This window comes from Centroberyx affinis, unplaced genomic scaffold (genome assembly GCF_046629955.1).
Source record: "Centroberyx affinis isolate AG114_WGS23_722 - 3 ecotype Tasmania unplaced genomic scaffold, CSIRO-AGI_Caff_v1 ptg002327l_1, whole genome shotgun sequence".
Lineage (NCBI taxonomy): Eukaryota > Metazoa > Chordata > Actinopteri > Beryciformes > Berycidae > Centroberyx > Centroberyx affinis.
Window position 1 is genome coordinate 189,377 of NW_027280595.1, and position 20,750 is coordinate 210,126.

The window sequence follows — 20,750 nt, forward strand, 5'->3', positions numbered from 1 at the left end:
ATGTTCAGGCCTGTGGAAGCTGTTTTTCATGTCCTGTACAAGAATGAATGGCAGCAAATGGCTTCAAGCCTTGATATCTCCAACTATTGCCGACTGTGTGCAGACACCAGCAGCAACAATAGAAAGTAGAGGGGCAACCTAGACCAAAAAAAAACGTTGCTATAATCCTTTAAAGTGTTTTGCTTGCCAACATGACAAGCTGCCAATAGTAAGAAGTGCAAGGATCAAAGCCACAGCACCCAGACTGAAGAAGTAACAAATATTTCTGTGTTCCCTGGAATAATCCATAGAATAAAAAGCCTGGGAGAAATGGTAGAAGTCTGTGAAAGCTGCCTGCTGACAAAATCGGAATGATTGACAGCCTAAAACTTCTGCTAGCTCTCTGGGATTGTGCATTGCTTGTGTCTTGTGTCTAGCGTTAACTATGTCTTCATCCCACGACTCAAACCGATTTTTTTTTCCCCCCCCCCCCCCCTTTCCTCTCCAGGGAGGCGGCTCGCGAGTGCCGCAGGAAAAAGAAAGAGTACGTCAAGTGTCTGGAAAACCGCGTGGCGGTGCTGGAAAACCAAAACAAGACCCTGATTGAAGAGCTCAAGGCTCTCAAGGACATTTACTGCCACAAAGCCGAGTAGCGGCGGGCCGGCTGTGGTCACGGGCACTCCTACTGAAGACAAGCACACACACGGTGCCGTTTACAGACTGCTACAGCAAAACGAAAAAAAAAAAAGACTCTGGAACAAAAACTGCTTTCACCGTCTTTGTTTCTCTGCTGGCTCAGGCCTGGTTTACACCGAATTCAGAAGCGTCCGGGTGGGGGAGGGGAGGGGGGGAGGGGGAATTCGAAAAGCTTGAGCTCGCCAGTTTTCGCGCTCGTTCTTCTTATCTTGTGCTCTTTTGCATGTGAAAAAAAAACACAAGTGTCGTCCGCCACGCTTGCTGTTGCCGTTGTGCGCAGGGAGAAAGCCAGCCAGTGAGAGCCGGCGGAAGAAGAGGAACAGGAAGAGGAAGTTAAGGGTGTTTCCTGAAAATGTAACCGCTCAAAGTGCAAGAGATTAAGAAGAAAACCCTCGCGGGGTCAGCCGGGCCTCGCTACCAGCAGGAGTTCAGATGAGGTGCACACAAGCTACGCGGGTCCACCAGCAGCTGCAACAAGCCAAGTCCACTGCATTTACCTGTCATACCTATGTGTCATTTGTGTCATTTATGCTTCTGTTTTGTTGGTTGTTTCATGCATTCCTTCATGCAAAAAACAAAATTACCTAAACCCGTCTTTCTTTGAGGGTTGCGTTTTGTCAGGTAAATTGAATTCCTAGGTTTCAACACGCTTCTTTTCAATTTTATAGACGTTCTTTGTGAGGTCAATTAACGTTTTTTTTCGTTCATTCAAGAAACTTGAGTGAACTAGCATGAAAATCCTCCTGTTTGGCTGTTTTTCCACAAAGTGCATCAGTTCAGGATGTATTTCTAATCATTTCTGAGGGATTTTAACTAACTCAGAAACCAGTTCACAACAGCCTATATAACTGTCTGTCCAAAACAGGCTTTATTTTTTCATGACTGAACTGAGCTGATTGCTGTATTTGCAATGTCAGGGCACTATAGTCTCTATAGTAAAAGCACAGAAAGTATGTCATTGTGGATATTATCAGACTTTCTATTCCTTTGTTTGTGATTTATTCAAAGAGTTTCATTCTGTGATGTTTTATATCCTATAAAAAGATAAAACAATGCTACCTAATAATGAATTGGTCAATATATCAAAAATATATTTCTCTATTCTATCATCACAAATTTAACTATTTTGTAAGCAAACATGTTCAGCTGACTCGTAATGTGCTTTACCTTCATGCACACTTTGTAGGAACAGGCATTAGTTTTATTTATTTTTTTGTTTTTTCCGAATGTCGGATATCTCATTACGGAATGAAACTCTTCATTTGCTTACAGCTAGATACAAAAAAAAAACTCTGTTTAAAGGGTGATGCCAATGATATCTTTTCTTTATGTAAATACAAATGTTATTTTAATGGTAATACAGCTTCATGCGCTCATGTTTCTGGTGATTTTGCAACCTGCTTGCTTTCTCTTTCTGTTTACGTCGTTGACAAGTCTGTTCCACTGAATATATTTTATTGTTAGGCCTATAGAATGACACGTGACAGAATGGGCGCTCCCTGATGAAACATGGCTGTCTGGTTTGGCTGCCGTAGAATATTTGATAGCATTGACGTGGATATGAGCATCGATTGTTTCTAAATCATGAAACTCTGTGTTGCACCTCTCGTCCTCTCATTGAGTTTTTTCTGTTCTTTTTTCTGTATTTTTTACATACTTTTTTCTTTTGTGCAAATCAACTACAGCTAAACAAATGCTGAACACAACTGCTACTTGAATGTCCACTGAAAACAGCCTTTATAACACATGCTGTGTAAGCTGTGTATTGGCTACCGCTTAGCTCCATGACAACAGTGTGAAGCATCCTGTGGCAGCCATGTTGAGTACCAGCCAAGATGTTTGATTTTAGCAGGAACGCCCCTTCTGTCAAATTCTGTATTCAGGCAAGTAATTCAGGTTTTCTATAATGTCAACTGAGTCGAATCTCTCTGCACATCGTTTTTTGCCGTTTCAAGTGGCTCTAGCGTTTGACCAGGTGTAGCCTACTCAGTGTACTTCCTTGTTTGAATTGTAAAACCCAAAATATTTTTGTTTATCTAATAAAATATACAAATGTTTATGACTGATATGGACTGCATTTTTTTTTATTCCTCGCCATTTATACCTGCTGGAGGGCGACTGCACACAACACACAGCAGGGTGCATGCTGCATATCGCTCTCCCACCTCCCTTTTCTCTAATATCCAAGCCAGCTTTCTATGAAGGTGATCACACTAGTTAATGGAGCACAAGGCAACTTTACATATTTGGCACCTCCAAATGGCTACAAGAGGTAGGCTACTAAAGATTTTCAAACTTCAATACCCGGAAATCCTGTAACATAAACTGCCGGTCTGTGATACTTCATATCAAAGGATACCAAAGGGACGAGAGGCAAAAGAAATGTCCATAATTTAATTTGGGCAAAAAGGGAGAATCTACAGGGTCTCAGTTAGCGGGGATGGGACACTTGTCTGTATTGCAGCCACACTTTGTGATTTAGGCTGATGAGACGGGTGTATTTTTACACAAAAAAAGTTTGTCTAGCTCAGCTTTAAACAGAACAAACCACAAACCTTGCCCTGCAGACCCTGAAGACAGTGATATGCAGGGCAACTTTTTGGGCAAAGATGGGCAACAATGGCCAAGGCAGTCATTCAAGGGGTACAGTGGAAGTAAGTCATGTTGTATTATCTTACTTATTTTATATTTCCAACAAATCAACCAACCAATCAATCAATCAATTAATCAATCAAGGAGTTGCCTTAGTTGCATTAATTACGTATGAGCAGCACCTTCTTGCCAGGAAACATCTGAAAATATTTGACCCTTCAGCTCACTCTGTTGCCTCTTGTTGGGAGAATTGCTGATCTGCATGTCCTGAAGAATTGCCTAGTTAGTATATCACAAACCCTTAGATTCATGTATTCATTCATTTATTCGTTCATTCAGTAACTCATCCACTGGTGCTCACATCAAAGCCTGCTATGCAACAAAATGCTGAATAGCCTGCTGGAGCTAAGGTCATAACCACAATATGCAGCGCACAGGCTCCGCTGACGTCAAGAGTGGAGGAGAAAAGCCACATTGTTGCTGCATGCCTTCAGTTGCTCACACTGTTGCACAGCCGTGTGTTGCCTGGGGCGGATCACCTGAACCATGCACTACTTCTGTCTAGGATGCCAGACATCAGTGTTGAGTAGAGCTGCAACGATTAATCGATTAGTTGTCAACTATTAAATTAATCGGCAACTATTTTGATAATCGATTAATCGGTTCGAATAATTTTTTAAAGAAAAATAAGTCAAAATTCTCTGATTCCAGCTTCTTAAATGTGAATATTTTCTGGTTTCCTTACTCCTCTATGACAGTAAACTGAATATCTTTGGGTTGTGGACAAAACAAGACATTTGAGGACGTCATCTTGGGCTTTGGGAAACACTGATCCACATTTTTCACCATTTTCTGACATTTTATAGACCAAACAACTAATCGATAAATCGAGAAAATAATCAACAGATTGATCAACAATGAAGTATCTATGATGGAAGGCATATGCCTGCTCTCTCCTCTAATCTTCAAGCCAGGTTTCTACATGGTCACCACAATTTAATAGCACAAGGAATAGATCTTGTGTGCTGGTAAATGTCTTAATACTTTCCTTAACGTTCCCCTGCTGGACATGAATATATAATTAAGCAATAACATTAGAGAGGAAGTGCTATATCGAAGTTACTGGCAGGGAAGAGGGGTGTGTGAGAGCTGCTAGCTGCTTTTATACATTTACAACATTTTTTACAACATGTACGATTTTTACTGCCCCAAAGCACAAACAGACCATAATATATCTGCGGAGGGTTGATAGGGTTGTTGGATCAATACCAATGACTCAATGATTCCTTCACTGCTGAGATTTCTGGCTTTCAACACTCACTTTCTGGCCCGGACTCTGATAGCATTTGTGTTAGATAATACATGTTTGTATATTGTGGTTTTTAACAGTCTAGTCTGGTCTAGTCTAGTCCTCTTTATTTATATAAACACTCATGGAGCGGATATCACAGCCACAGTGCATGTGTTGTGTAATGTGCAGAGCAGCATACATGCTTCGAATAAGTCTCCATTTAAACAAGTAATTTAGTCTCCCACTCACTCTTAAAATGCAAATGTCTGAAGATAAGGCACACAAATGTTTCAAGGTAGTGTGACTTCAACTGTACTGAAGCAAGTGAAACTGTCTGTCACGCTAGGCAGACTGGTGCACTTATTTTGTGCAAACTAAGGTTTTAGGACTCAAGATAAAATTAAATTAGTTTTTCAAAGATTTATTTTAGCTGCACATGAAAATGACGAGTTTCCATAGCAACCCCAGGGAATGTAGCATTGACTTCTACAGTGTTCATTAAGATAAGGGTGCAGATAATTGTGTCAAGTTTGATTCAAGTGTGATTGGTCTTTTTGCCTCATAGTTAATAAAAAGTGTGTGTCTTTCTTACATGTACTCACTCACACACACACACACACACACACACACACACACACACACACTGTCCAACTAAAAACAGCTTCTCACTCTCTCTCTCTCTCTCACACACACACACACACACTGTCCAAATAAAAACAGCTTCTCACTCTCTCTCTCTCTCACACACACACACACACACAGCAGTGAATGGGATGAAAAGGAGAAAAAGGCCTCTGAGGAAAACCTTGAAACTGCTGTTTATGAAGAGAAAACCTTATCGCTCCCCAACACTGCAGCATTACTCTTATCTTTTCAGAATGTTATATGAAGGTCAACTTTGATTCGCGTTAGAAATGGATTGATGAAACATTCTGTGCAATGTCCGAACTGAACACATCCACATACTGTATCATGTGAGTTTTCTAAGGAGAGTTGCTCTGTTCCATCAGGGTTGAGGTCTTTTAACTTCAGATTCAATCAGTTCTACAATATTTGAAAATAGAAAATGGCTATGAAAAGGTTTCTATCCATTCTGAGCAGTAGATTAGTCACTAGCAGGTGAATTGCTGTTTAAAGTGCATTGAACCCAACTGTAACTCCACTGCATGAACACTCTCTCCCCTCTGCTTATATGCAGACAACAAACCAAAATAGAGAAGTTACAGCGTGGGAGTCCTTTTAATATTTCATGCCGTAGCCTTGAAACATCTTCCTGGGCTTTGGTCCAGTGTGGCTGGAGTGGAAATTTCCACCGCGAGACAAAACGCCCACAAGCGGCGAGTTAAAGCTGGAAGAGCCGGCCTGCAGTGATACCTTGACAGCACAGACAGGACCTCGCTGCGACAGCCAAGGAGGACCTCTACTGTACAACACACACTACTGCAAGAGAAACAACATTTAAACCAAAACACACAAACTGAAAGCTGTGTTTCCTGGAGAAGTGTAGGCTAGCTGTAAGCAACTGGGGAAGTAGTAGTAGTGGCAGTAGCAGTAGTAGCAGCAGCAGTAGTTGTAATAGTAGTAGCAGTATAGCAGTTGTAGTAGTGGCAGTAGTAATAGTAGCAACAGTAGTAATAGTTGTATCAGTATAGCAGTAGTAGTAGTGGCAGTAGTAATAGTAGCAACAGTATAGCAGTAGTAGTAGTAGCAGCAGCAGCAGCAGTATAGTAGTAGTAGTAAGTACCAGTAGCAGTAGTAGTAGTAGTAGTAATAGCAGCATAGTGGTGGTAGCAGTAGTAGTAGCAGCAGTATAGCAGTAGTAGAAGTGGCAGTAGTAGCAACAGTATAGCAGTAGTAGTAGTAGTAGCAGCAGCAGCAGCAGCAGCAGCAGTATAGTAGTAGTAGTAAGTACCAGTAGCAGTAGTAGTAGTAGTAGTAGTAGTAGTAGTAGTAGTAATAGCAGCATAGTGGTGGTAGTAGTAGTAGCAACAGTATAGCAGTAGTAGTAGTAGTAGTAGCAGCAGCAGCAGTATAGTAGTAGTAGTAAGTACCAGTAGCAGTAGTAGTAGTAGTAGTAGTAATAGCAGCATAGTGGTGGTAGTAGTAGTAGCAGCAGTATAGCAGTAGTAGTAGTAGCAGTATAGTTTAGTAGTAGTAGCAGCAGTATAGCAGTAGTAGTATTGTAGTAGTGGCAGTAGTAATAGTAGCAACAGTATAGCAGTAGTAGTAGTAGCAGCAGCAGTAGAGTAGTAGTAGTAGTAGTAGTAAGTACCAATAGCAGTGGTAGTAGTAGTAGTCAAAGCAGCATAGTGGTGGTAGTAGTAGCAGCAGCAGTATAGCAGTAGTAGTAGTAGTAGTAGCAGTATAGTTTAGTAATAGTAGCAGCAGTATAGTAGTAGTAGCAGTAGTAGTCATGGTAGTAGTAGTAGTAGCAACACTATAGTAGTAATAGTAGTAGCAGAAGTAGTAGTTGTAGTAAATACCAGTAGTAGTAGTAGTAGTAGCAGCAGTAATAGTAGTAGTAGTGGTAGCAGTATAGTAGTAGCAGTAGTAGTAGTAGTAGCAGCAGCAGCAGTAATAGTAGTAGTAGTGGTAGCAGTATAGTAGTAGCAGTAGTAAGTACCAGTAGCAGTAGTAACAACAGTAGTTGTATTGAGTTAAAAAATGAAGCAGTTGCTAGGTCGATTTGTATAGAAGTCTTTGGAACACTAGGATGGCCAGCTGACCAAATCAGCACCCTCTAGTGTCTCTTGGGAGCTTCCACATGTAGACGTAGAAATCAGTCAGACCTGGGGATAAGAAAAATCCTGTTTCTTATCCGCTACAAGACTTCAATCTTCTTATTCTTCTTATATCTAAGAGATTTTCAAAATCCCTCTAGCTGTAGGTTGCCACAAATAAAATAAAATAACAAAGGGATTTCATAAGGGAGAGGAGTCACTCTGGAAAATGGTCTTAACATTCACCATGTTCAGAATCATACTTTAATTGATCTATGACCTTTATTGACCTCTATTGGTGGTGACCACAACATCATCATGCTTACCTCCTCCTACATGAACACAAAACACTTCACATGTGAATTCATTTTTACAGTGGATTTTCACCTGGAGAAATGTTGCCAACCATGTTTGACAGTTCTTTGGCCCCGCCCACTGAGGTTTATCTCAACCAATGAGATTATTTCTGGCTCCAGAGCAGCTCTGCCTGAGAAATGTTTGTAGTACAACTCAGCTCCATTCTTTCCTGAGTGCAGACGCCTTGGCTTTCTTCCATCAGGACAAGCCTTGGATGCCTTCCATAATCAAAACAAAGTGACTCTCTTCATGACGCTGGTGGACTGAGATAAAAGGTTTGACATTTTGCTCCCGAATTATGCCCAGAACAGATTATCAGATTAAAAGACAACATATCACAATATTTGTCACCCCTCACACACACGCACACACAATTTTATTGCTATGCTTGTGAGGACTTTATTTGACTACATTCATTCCCTAACTCCTAACCCTAACCTGAACCCTAAACCCAAGTCCTAACCCTAAATTAACCAGCAGAATGCTCTCACTTTGGAGGATTTTCCTCATCTTTCTATCCTTGTGGGGACATTTGGTCCTCAAAAATACAGAAATGCACACACCCACCCACACACACACACACACACACACATACACACACACACACACTATTTTTCTTTGTCTGTTTGCATGTCGCTCTCTCTATAGATATACATATTTTGTTTTCACTTCAATTAAAATTTACATTATTGGCATGGAGGGTAAAGAAACATATTGCCAAGGCATCACAGTATCCATTGGGGTTATATTATGGACAATAGGTGACCAGTAGCCTAATAATAAAAATAAACAATAAATATCACTATTCACCATATTTATTGATTTCTGTTTAATTATTAGGCTAAAACATCTCTCTCTCTCTCTCTCTCTCTCTCTCTCTCTTTCTCTTTCTCTCTCTCTCCAAATTCGTTACCACCCACTTGAACCGGAACCTTTTCTGTGGATTCGGAGCCGCTGCTGCTGTCTGACAGGCAGCCACACACACACACACACACACATACACACACACCGCTGTGCGCCTATCGCCGCTCATCCCTGTCTGGAGCATGAGTGCATCCTGTCTTGCGATGCCTCGGATAGCGGTGGCGGCTCGGCCCCGATGGTAGCGCACAGCCATTACACGCATCCCGGTGGAAATACCACATTTTTGCCTCTGTGAGAGCCTGTCCGAGGATAGACGCGTGACAGGACCCATGGGCGCTGGCACGGACGCACCCTATACGCGCTCTGGTGATCTATGGTGACCGGCTGGGTGTGCGTGTGCGGGGGGCGGTGATCCATCGTTTCGGCTCTCATTTCAGCGCAAGGAGTTAGATACATTTATACACCCCCCCAAAACCTCCAGGGTGGATAAAAGGGAAGGATGGGGAGCACGACCTCTTGCTGCGTGTCCGCGAGCCCCAAGCTCCGCAGAAATGCCCATTCCAGGCTGGAGTCGTACCACCAGGAGCCGGAGCTGAGCAGGGAGGAGACGGGATGCAACCTGCAGCACATCAGCGACAGGGAGAACGTCGACGGTAACGAAACATAAAAAAAAATACCCGCTTCAGCTCATCCAGAGCGATACACACGTGATGATGATAAGCACTAGACAGACAGTTTTATCCCCTGTGGCATGTAAAGCAAACACAACGAAAAAGATCTATAATCCGATGATGATTTTTAGAAGGGTGCTATGCAAATGTCACAGCCAAACCATAAATCCTATACGAATATTATAAGGATATTATAGTGATACCATAAGAGATAAAAAAAAACAGTACCATAAAATGCATAAGGTCACTATTGTGTATACACATGCTGTAAGTCTCTATATGAATATTATAGGAATATCATAAGGATTTCATGGTAGGAGATAAAAACAATGAAGATGTCATCATAAACTCACGACTTGGTACCACAGACACAGTTTAAGTCTCTATAGGAATATTATAGGAATATCATAGGGCTATTATAGTTATACCATAGGGGATCATATGGGAGGATGATTATAAGCTTGCTATTGACTACCAAAGACACACTATAGGAATATTTTAGGAGTATTATAGGAATACCTTTTGAGATAAAAACAAATGCCACAGGAAAATTATAGAAATGTTGTAGTGATACCATAGTGTCACTGTCCCTATAGGATATTATGGTGACTGTTGTTAGGAAATTGACGTCCATTTCAATTGACCTCTCCTGTCATCTTTGTAAAACTTGCACCTTGGTCACATATTGTGTCAAACATCACAGTGAAATGGCTGCTGCTTGTGTTCATATTCATATTGAGTGACTGACAGAAATCCCATGTCAGCCATTAGTGCAGCCTGGTACATGGAGGAGGCATGTGTGTGCGTTTTCAGTCCCATGTGGCTTGCAGAGAAATATGGTGCAGCAGACAACATCCTGTTCATGAGGGCAGACTCCTTTGTGCTAGTCTTTGTTTTCAGGCTGTGCATGAAAGAAACTGCAACTATGGAACGCAGCCCCCTCCATTGACACATGCTAATATGCATTACAATTGACCCATTCACACTGGAAAGTGTCTACTAAATGGATTGTCTATTTTCAGCCAACAGCCAACCATTACATATAAACTGATTTTCCCAGAAACTGTACAGACCCAGTTTTTGGATTTCAGAAACTGTGCTGACCCTTTCACAGGCCTACATGGTTTGAAGTAGAACTGTGCTTGTATACGTCAACAACAAGAAGCTATTTTAATATTTTAAATCAATAATTATTGTATTCATATCTTGTAACAATTGTATGCCTTGTTGTTGTTGTCTCAGACTGTAGTTGTGGTGAGTGTGTAGGCTGCTGCTACCACTAGACCACATCTAGCCTCGAATAGGAGGTTCAAGTCTTAAAGGATGCGCTCACCACCAAGCATGTTTGGAGTGGTTTATTCAAAAGTGTTTTCTCATTTAGTTCAACCTTTTTCATATCAAGGACCCCTAATTTAGTCCACATTAGAGCCACGGACCCCCATTTGATGAGATATGTTGTCGTGGACCCAAATCTGAGAATATTTTTATTGTTAGATATGATTTTGTCCAGAATTCCATGAATATCTGTGTTGTAGGTAGAGAGATGACAGTGAAACTACCACCAAAATAGTCATTCTTCTACATTCTCTAATTGTGTTAAGTTCTTGTAAGTGAAATAATGCTGAATTTAATGCCCCCTGGAACTCCCTCAAGGACCCCTGGTGGCCCCCGGACCCCACGTTGAGAACCACTGCTCTAACAAGAGAACTGCGGTGCGGTTCGTTAGGACCGACAATGTAATCCGAACCAACTACAGGAAACAACCCCAAAACACAAGGGTTTATGGGTAGAAGGAGACGGATGTTGACATCTGATAGCCAGCAGTTCCTCATGTTTGGAAATCCTAGCATAACAAAATGAACCGAGGGCAAACCGCAGTCCGCTATCTCTTCTTTTTGGTATGAACATTAGACAAGGTACATCAAGGCAAAGAGAGCAGACAAGTCCATCATGCTTAGCTAAAGTTACAGGGACTGGAATCAGATTTGTTTTGATGCAGCTTACTGTATGTGCGGGCTCTGTTGGGCTCAGGCCGGACCAATGCATGTTCAGCTTTGTCCAGGCTTGAATTTTAGGGCCTGATTCAAGCTCTTCTACAGTCCTAGGTGCATTTTGTTGTAGGGAGCTTACCAGTTTCCACCATCTACTGTCAAACTCCCCTTCGCTTACGCTGACTCAGCCCGGTGGGAGACTTGTTGTTGAGTACCAGCGGTCGTTCATTGATCAGCGATGTAATTTCCTCTTGTTCAGTTGAGGAGCGTATGCCATTTACATACTGTATGCCATTTTGGTGGATGCTATTACCCAGAGTGCCGTGCATTACCATGAGTGGATGGATTCTTAGTATAATGGCTCCAGTGGAAAATAAACCCTTAACCCTGGCGGTGTTGGTGCCTTGTTCTGCCTGATGTTCCACTGCTGATGGTCTTGTCTTAAAAGTGGTTTCTTGCTATTTTTAAATTTTGGTGACATCTTTGGTGCTAAGCGCTCATTGCTGTCGTGTTTTCTGCACTGCTCTTCCCAGAAATCACCTGTCACTCAAACAGTGTGGGGGGGGCTGAGCCTGGCTTTTGTGTTGATGAAGTTTGAGTTTCGGGTGTTTAGAACAGCAAATGGAAAAGCTTTCATGAACTGGGTATAGACTGAATCACCATTTTCTAATGTCTACTAATGTCTTGGCCTAATACTTTAATAAGATGCATGTTGTGTGAGTGTGGAGCCAGATCTCCTCCTTCCAGAGAAGAAAAAAAAACAACGCAAGGAAGACTCAGAGACATGATGATTGACACTCGACCTACGCTTCTTGACGGGGATAAAGACGACCCGGGCTGCGAGGCGGTCTGCCCCGGTGCCGCGCTGATTGAAACCAGAGCGTGTCTAATGTGTGGGCTCTGTTATGAGTTCACAGACAGCACGCCGATGGAGATTAGTGGGTTTCATTACGGGCCTGCACCAGCTCCGTCAGGAAAGACTCTTCCCCCCTAAAGAAAACCCCAGTAGGGCAGCTGTGAGCCTGCGTCAGAGCAGATAGGAGAAGCTGCAAGGGACGGATGATCGCCAAGAATTAACGCCTCAATTTAGTCCAGAGTTTTATAAGGTGCTTTCAAAGACTTCGTTTGTTCCTGATTGGATGGGCTGTTATGCATGAAAAAAGTGCACCGTGATGTATTACAAGCAGATTATCCATCAGAAACATAGGTAAACTTTTCTTGCTATATAATCATTTGACAAACATAAAACTACACTCAATTTAATATCACCTTTAACTACAGTCGCCCTGAACGTATTCATTCCCCTAAATCTTTTGCACCTTGTGTTTATCATATCGTGCTCTGATTATACTAATTATCATGCACTCACACTGTGCTTATAATGTGCTTATGATTTAATATATACACTTCAAGTAAAATGTTTCAGGTCACAGGTTTCATACGAGAATGTGGAAAACCTGGACCAGTTATAGAATTTGAAAATTGCATGCTGGTGGACAAAAATTGTGTGATGCTGGACTCAAATGAGATTTGCCTCAATTTAGATCAGAGTCCTATGAGCTGTTTAGAAGGGAAATTAATTATATTTTCTTGTTTGAGGGAGGATTACAGGGCTCCTGCAGTCATGGGAAACCTGGGAAAATCATCAAAATTAGTTCATGATTTTCATGCTAGTTTGAAATTTGCAAATGGAATGGAAATGTTATGGATACATGTCCAAAAAATGGAAATGTCATTTTGTACTTAACCAGTTTTAACATCATGCTCTGCTAATTTGCATTAGATGAAACTTTGACCTCAATTGGTAAATTGGGTGTTAGTGTGGTATTGAGTGTTAGTTTCCCCTGGAAGGAAAATTGGAACCAAATTGGAAAACTATTGTCCGAGCATTCCCTGGATATTCATCTGGGCTCAAACGTCTCTAACATCTCAGCCTTCCTGTTATGCCTCGACAGCAGACAGTTCTGTCTGACTCGGTGTGGGCTATTATGTCACTTGGGGGGATTTTAGGCTTTGAGTCCTGAAATGACTTCCCAGCACCCTGTGTTTTTAAGAACAGATAATCGCTGCACTACATAACACCATCATTTCGCTGTCATTGGAGCGCTAAGCTGACCCGGGGCCTTACAGCCGGTCCAGAGCTGAACCGCTGGCTGCAGTTTCAGAGAACAGCTTACTTTAGGGCGATGGAGAGTCTTGCTTTTTTGCACGGCACTCATATTCTCAGTGATCTGGTATTCTCAGTTTTTGTCAGTGTGTTTAATCTTTATTTACCAAGCTTTGCAACACCCTGCTTCATACAGTTCATTCATACAGTTCAACACATTCACACTTCAGTCCAACCACAGCCTTCTGCTGTTTGACACTGAGCAGCTCTACTGGAGCAACTGGGGTTCAAGTGCCTTGCTCAATGCCACCTCGATGATTGCTGTTGAGGTAGGGGAAGACATGCCGTGTTCACTTTCCATGTCCAGATTTTTGGTCACAAGCTACTGCCACCGCAACAAGCATTGGGGCAGGGTGTTAATTAATATGAGATATTTAAGTGCAGATCATTGGAGTGCAACTGGAAAAAGACAAAAAAATAATCACATATGCTTCTCTCTGTCAGAAAATGTCTCGAGCCCAAGTAAAGTGTGTGACTATTTGTCCTCTTTAAGCAATTTATTAAAACAGTTTCACAGAATTTAATCAAAATTGCCACCAAATTATCAAACTAGTATTTAGTTTTCAGGCTAACAGGACACATTTTACATTGGAAGCATAGGAAGTGTAGAAATGTGTTGCTTGTATCTAAATTATGTTTTTATGTCCAAAGCAGTATGTTGTATATTTGAGATTTTCATCAAGAACTGGCACAGTATTACTGCGCACTTCCAACACATTTCCATTGGTTAACACAGAGGATACTACACTGGAATAAAGCCGTTGTAAACTCTGGAATGCTAACAGAAATGTTAACAAACTGACATACATGCTGTAGCCCATAGAGAGAAACACCAACCCGACTGCCCACCCTGGAAGAGAAAGATGGATGGAGAGACAGAGAGAGAGGGAGAGACAAAGCCGTCTTATGATCTCTCACTCTCTCACAAAGCCGGCTGTGTTTCTCTCTTAAGATGACTGCTGATTCTGCGAGGCACCAGGCATCAGCTGATGCTCTTATATTTAGGTGCAGTGTATGGAGGGTTGGAAGGAGACTGTCTTCCTGAGGTGTTAGAGCAAAGTTTGGTTAGTTTGGTGAACTTTGAGGCAGGATTACTACTTGGTGCTTTAAATCTTGGAATTATAAGGTTCTATCCTGGTGGAGTGCAGAGATATTGAGCATCAACGATTTGGCAAACCAGCTGGCAAAACTGCTATGTATTTTCTTTCTTTTTAAATATTCAATTCCAGAAGGGTCTTTAAAGAAGCATAAAGTAGCATGTGGCTGACTCAATTTTGTTAAAAAGGTCAGATAGGACCTTGTGAACTTTATAATGCCAAGCTCATGAAATGTCAAAATCAGATGTCATTTTAGGGCTACACTTGGTGTGGACTGTGTTGTACATGCAATTTTTTCCTCTGATTTGCTGATAAAAGCCTGTAAAGTCTGGAGGCCATCTGCATTAGGAAAACCAGGGCCCATTGCAAGGCTCTATTTGAAAATATGTGTTCCAAAAAACGTTAAATCCTTAAATCTCTCTAAAATACAGAGGTTCCAGTCGGTCAGAGTGGTATAATTTTGTCAGCCACAGCAAATGTTACCTACTGTCCTTTAAAAGATAGTATCATTTGTTTTAGGTTTGATGAAGTGCAGGTGTCTTTTCAAATAGTGGATATCTCAGTTTTGGACGTTTGTTTATTCCACTCTAGATGGGTTGAGTGCACTCGGAAAGGAGTTGTGTGATATCATCTACAACCACAGAGCTTATCTGGGATCTTCGGCATCATCGATTAACACCGGTAGAGCTGGAGCTGAGTGTGGCGGAAATGCGAGGCAGATCATTCTCAGTTTTCCACCTCAATGTTCTGCCTTTCATGTGTTTTCTCACAACTCTTAACTCCCCCTCTCCTCCTCGCCTCCCGTTGTTCCTCTGCCGGTTCTAGCTCTTCCTCTCCTTCAAAACGCCTCCGTCTGGCATTATGCTAATTCAGAGACGCGCTGTCCTATTTCCTTCAATGGCCCGCCGCTTACAGGAGATAGATGAAATCCCAGATAAAATCACATCATCCCCGTCTCTCTTTATCTTCTGCCTCGAATCGCACTTGATCATGCTTCTTCTACCCCCCCCCCCCCCCCCCCCTCATTTCTTTACCTATCACTCCTCCATCATTCATTATCATTCCAGTGACACAGGAACATTTGTGACACCTAAAGTCTGGGTGCTGTGACTTTGACCTTTGCCCTCTTTACTACTGTTTCTTGTAACATTGGAGATTTACAGTAGGAAATCAAGCTTATTCTTAGGGCTGGGCGATATGGACAAAATCAAATATCACAATATGTGATAAGTGGGTAAAGGCAAATAATAGAACAGCTAGAACAGTCTGGTAAGTTCAGAAAATTACATCACTTTACTGTAATGCAGCCTTCAAAACCAGGAAAAGACAACACTTATGCCATATCATGATATTACGATACCCAAAATCTAAGACGATATCTAGTCTCATATCATGATGTCGATATAATAACGATATATTGCCCAGCCCTACTTATTCTACTGTTGCACTCATTGCAGCTGCCGTTTTTTCACTGATTTGCTGCTAGAAGCCTGTAAAGGCTGCCTAACTATAAATCACTCTGGATAAGAGTGTCAGCTAAATGCCTTAAATGTAAAATGTAAATGAGAGTATGATCAGAGGCCACAAAAATGAGTGTGATCCCAATGTTACTGCTGGACCGTGTGGTAGCATGAACCCTAATTCACTCCCACGCAGTCAATGAATATGGCGTGTATTAACCATTTAATCTCCTGAGGCCAGTTGCATAAAGATAGACCTAGTCTTTGACTTAAATGTGACCTTAAGTCAAACTTGCTATAGACACTTATATTTACCCATTCCTACAACTTCTTGATTGTTGTAGATCTCTAATGTGTTGTTTCTGTCTCGTTCTCTTCTTCAGGTCTTTCCAAAAAACAGAGATTTGCCGTCTTTTATGAAACAGCTTCAGTATTTAAACTTCCCACTCTGACAGTTAGGCCGACTCGTTGCCATAACAACAAAGTTCTTAACTCAAGATTAGCCGGGGGGGAGGTGGCTATCTTTCCTACCTCAAAATAAGTCAGTTGTAATATTTAAGTAACAGACCGTCTTAATTAGCCTAGTCTATTAGACCAGTCTAAGGCTTAGACTAGTCTTAAACTAGTTTTATGCAACTGGCCCCAGGTCACCCCAGTTCTACTGATCTCTACTGATAGAGAATTGTTTTTTTTTCTCATCATAGAGACGAGCTGAGATTAGTTTTAAATGTGCTAGGTATGAATGGGTGTAGTGTTAGGACCTTGGAAAGAAATCATCATTGCCTTGACTTGTGGAAAAAGAAAATTGATGTAAAAAAAAAGGGAGTCAGACACTTAAAATCACATGACACATTTGTTTAGACTCTCCATATGTGTGTCGGCCCCCTGCGGTGCTGCTTCTCTTCCCTCGGAGAATATCGTCACCTGCTCCCTCCGCACACGCTCAGGTGTAACCAAACATACATACAAAGGGCCCGTATGAAAGCACATGGCAGAAACACATGCGCATACTTGAAATGCACGTATACTCACACACACACACACACACACACACAGTTGATCCAGTGTCTTATTCACACTACACAATACCCCCCCCCTCCCCCCTCCCTTTTCATCAGCTGCTCCTCATCTGCTCAAAGCCGGCATAACAAACAGCATCTTTGGTCTGGCGAGGTCGTCCCTTTCATCAAGATCACAGCAAGAATATTCAGAATACATAACATCGTGTCTTACATGCGTGAGACAAGACACAGGATGGTGTGCGGCTCGTACATTTTGAGTGAATTGACTGTAATAAATGAGAAATAAATTAGAGATGTACGGTATTTATGGAGTGCTATTAGCAAAACGGGTTTGTCACAGTGATTTCCAAAGCAACAAAGGGCAAATACAGACGATAACAAGCATGTCAAGTTTTAAAATGTGAGGCCAGAACTTGTGTGTGTGTGTTGTGTGTGTATGTGTGTGTGTGTGTGTGTGGGTGATCTACGAAGCAGTGATCAGGAGACAAGTTTCCAGACTATGTCAAAGTCTGTCTGCATGTTGCACGTTTGAATTGTGTTTCCGCTATAGAAGCAACCTTTACCAGTAATTGCCATTGTTGCAACATCAATTGCAATTGTAATTTCCCATTTGGCGGACACTTTTATCCAAAGCGACGTACACATCAAGTCCCATCACTCTTTTTACAGCAGCAGTAGCATCATAGATAATAGATAATTGGATCAGCTCGACATGTGGGCAAACGGGAAACAACTCTTTAAAAGATAACAGCTTGAAAGATTGTAAAAAGCAATGACTAAATCCATAACCAAACCAGAGAATACATTAGCCTCTTATGTTTGCGGAACACAGCGACTCGTGTCTTCTGTTTTCCTGTATTGGTAATGAATAATTCCTCTCGGGGTCAGGCTCTTCTCAGGAGAGGGCCCCGGCTGATTTATTGACTAGTAATGAGAGAGTAATTCACTCCCCACCAGGAGGCTCCTCCTCTCATTAATTATCACTTCAGAAAGCGCCTGGCGTGTTGGCTTTGAGTCAGCGAGGCAGAGGGACACTTAAGAGACAATCTGATTTACATTTATTCATGGTTTTGTGTTTTTTTGTGATTAGAGCTGCTGAACTTCATGGCTGATGTTGAGTCTGTCTCCCTCCCATCTTTCCTGTCACTCTCCGCTATATTCTATCCAATGAAAAAGAAAAAAGGGTGAAATGTTAAAGGCAGGCATATCAGGCTCTCTCTCTGTCTTTCTCTTATTTATTTATAATAGGCCTAGTGGCAGAGATGGCAGTAAAAAAAAAAAGACAGAGACAGAAAAGGTGGTTTTAAGCTTTTTTTAGTAACACTGTGTCTGTATGTGCCTGACCTGTTTAGCTTTCTCCCTCATGTTGATTTGCTGTTTCATTCCCCTGGGTCAGAGGACTTCCCAGCTGAGCGTGTGTGTGTGTGTGTGTGTGTGTGTGTGTGTGTGTGTGTGTGTGTGTGTGTGTGTGTGTGTGTGTGTGTGTGTGTGCACTGTATGTGTGTCAGTGCTTTGACAGGGAACTCTCCCTTTTTCCCAGGCATGTAGGGGGGCAACTCAGCTCTGTTTGGTTAAGTCCTATAGTCAGCTTTTACAAGCCAACAATGGTGTGTGAGTGTGTGTGTGTGTGTGTGTGTATGTGTGTGTTGAAACAGTATAAGGGGGGTAGAATAACGTCCTGTTGTTTTAAAGGTGACAGGATAATGAAGATGGAACGAAAGTTTGGGGAAGGGTTTTGTGCTTTCTTTTGCTCTAGATGTTTCACACATTCACTTTTGTTACGTTAGCAGTGGGGCATTCGTCATTTTCATTTCATAAGCTGAATTGTAGCAATAGAGCATCCTTGTGATATGCAATATTACAGTAACTGAAGTTCTGGTTCACATGAAAAGGACCCGTTGTGGTTGAAATTTGTCTCTGAGTTCCTTTTTTCTTTTACATAAGTTGAAGCAGTAATAATGATTTCATTACAGGGTCCCAATCAACATATATATATATATATATATATATATATATATATATATATATATATATATATATATATATATATATTTAACATTACACACAAACACATTTCAGCAGAATTAATCTCACTGGTTGAGTTAAACCTCAATGGGAGGAGCCAAAGAACCACAGTTTTTCAGAGAGACAGTTAGCTAACTGGCCAAACTATAAATGACAATGTTTTCTTTTTTCATTCATTCGTAACCATGCCAACTAGCTTACCTAGATAGCTATAGGCTAGTTTGGTTAGAATTAATTGGAAGGTCAGCTAGGCTAACTTAGTATGGCTAGATTTCAGTTTTTCAGTTAGTAGCAGAGCGCTGGACTTCATGATATTAGCTTCCTCCTCTCTTACCTTTTTCACTGGGCTTCAGTCTAAAGCTACTTAGCCAGAAAAAAAAACTGTGGTTCTTTGGCTCATGAGGTTTAACTCAGCCAATGAGATTATTTCTGACTCCAGAGCAGCTTTTTTGGGAGGGCATTTTTGCCTTTATTTGATAGTTGACAGTGGCAGACAGGACAGATTAGAGAGAGAGAGAGGGGGATGACATGCAACCAAGGTCCCAGGCCAGATTCACACTCACTGTTGCAGTTACATGGTATGTACCTTAGCCAACTGAGCCACCAGGACGCCCTATCCAGAGTGATTTACAAATAGTGCGGTAGAATAAGTCCTAATAATAATAATTACATTCTTGGATCACCAACATTACAAGAAACCAATAGTAAGGATTGCAAAAGTCAGAGCCATGGTGCTCTGACAATATTCCTGTAACTATGAAATGATCATGAAAAGAGAAGTGCTACTGTGGGAAAGAAATAAAAATAAGAGCTATTAGGAGAGGAGGGTTTTTATATGAGATCAAATTAGAGTGAGTAGAAGATAAACACTCCATTGCACTGACCCTGTCAATGTGATAGAATACAGAATAAAGAAGCTGTAATGTCTTGAATAGTAGAAAGCAGCAGTTTTTTTTGTTTTGTTTGGGGACCTTCTGACCCAACTGGGCCAGTGAGGAAAACGTTGAACCCTATACAGTTCCTCATCCTCCATCCTCATGATCTGAAGAACTAACAAAACCCTGAAGGACGTTCGATTGAAGAACTACCGAAAGGAACCGCAGAAACGAAACAGGATCAGTGTGCATCATCAAAACAAATCTAGGTACCGGATAGCGGCACTGTGTTGCTGAGCCTGACACATTCAAAGACACAGGTCAAATGTAATGAAATTTATTCTGAGACACTGACACAGCAAAATGCTTGAATGAAGCAGAGGCGGAGAGACATAATGTAAGGTGTGGGTGTGACGGAAAGGATGGCGAGTAGTTAGAGAGTAAAACCAAACCATAGACTGTAAAAAAAAAAAATGGACGTAGTGAGTGTGACGTCACCCACAGGTTTCTGAACGGCCGCTTTGAAGCCAAAAGTTGAAAAAATGTTTGGTTTTTGCCATCTGTGCAAACTCAGGCTCACACAGCATTGATGTTAAAAAAAAACATGGCAGCAAGCAGTACTTTCTCTTCCTATTACCTAGGGCTGGGCGATAATTCAATATTATTGTTTATCGTCTTTGAGTGGAATCATATCGCGATGATATGAAGATATTTTGATATCGTGACACATATTTCTGCTGTCTGAATTGATGATGACAAGCACATTTTACTTAAAAACTCTCATAAAATGAGGTATGGTAGGAATATTATTTGAATATTTCTGTTTTGTTTGACATCACACCTAACATTACCATTCGGTTCAATGAGATGAACATTAATTTGATTATTTAACGTGATTTTGCATACATGAACCATATCGTGATATATATTGATATCGAGAAAA

The 20,750-nt window shown here is 41.4% G+C and overlaps 2 protein-coding genes across 8 annotated transcripts in view; both read left to right on the plus strand.

Moving 5' to 3' along the window:
* crema (cAMP responsive element modulator a) overlaps positions 1–2,735 on the plus strand; it is a 32,664-nt gene extending 29,929 nt beyond the window's left edge. For both annotated transcript variants that reach the window (XM_071533145.1, XM_071533146.1), the window contains one exon: positions 488–2,735. In XM_071533145.1, the coding sequence (XP_071389246.1) occupies positions 488–632 (145 nt within the window). In that variant the 3' untranslated portion in view covers positions 633–2,735. The remainder of the gene's footprint in view (positions 1–487) is intronic.
* A 6,241-nt stretch (positions 2,736–8,976) lies between these two features.
* Positions 8,977–20,750, plus strand: part of LOC139655784 (cyclin-Y-like) — a 56,181-nt gene continuing 44,407 nt past the window's right edge. For all 6 annotated transcript variants that reach the window (XM_071533153.1, XM_071533152.1, XM_071533151.1 and 3 more), the window contains exon 1: positions 8,977–9,152. In XM_071533153.1, the coding sequence (XP_071389254.1) occupies positions 8,999–9,152 (154 nt within the window). In that variant the 5' untranslated portion in view covers positions 8,977–8,998. The remainder of the gene's footprint in view (positions 9,153–20,750) is intronic.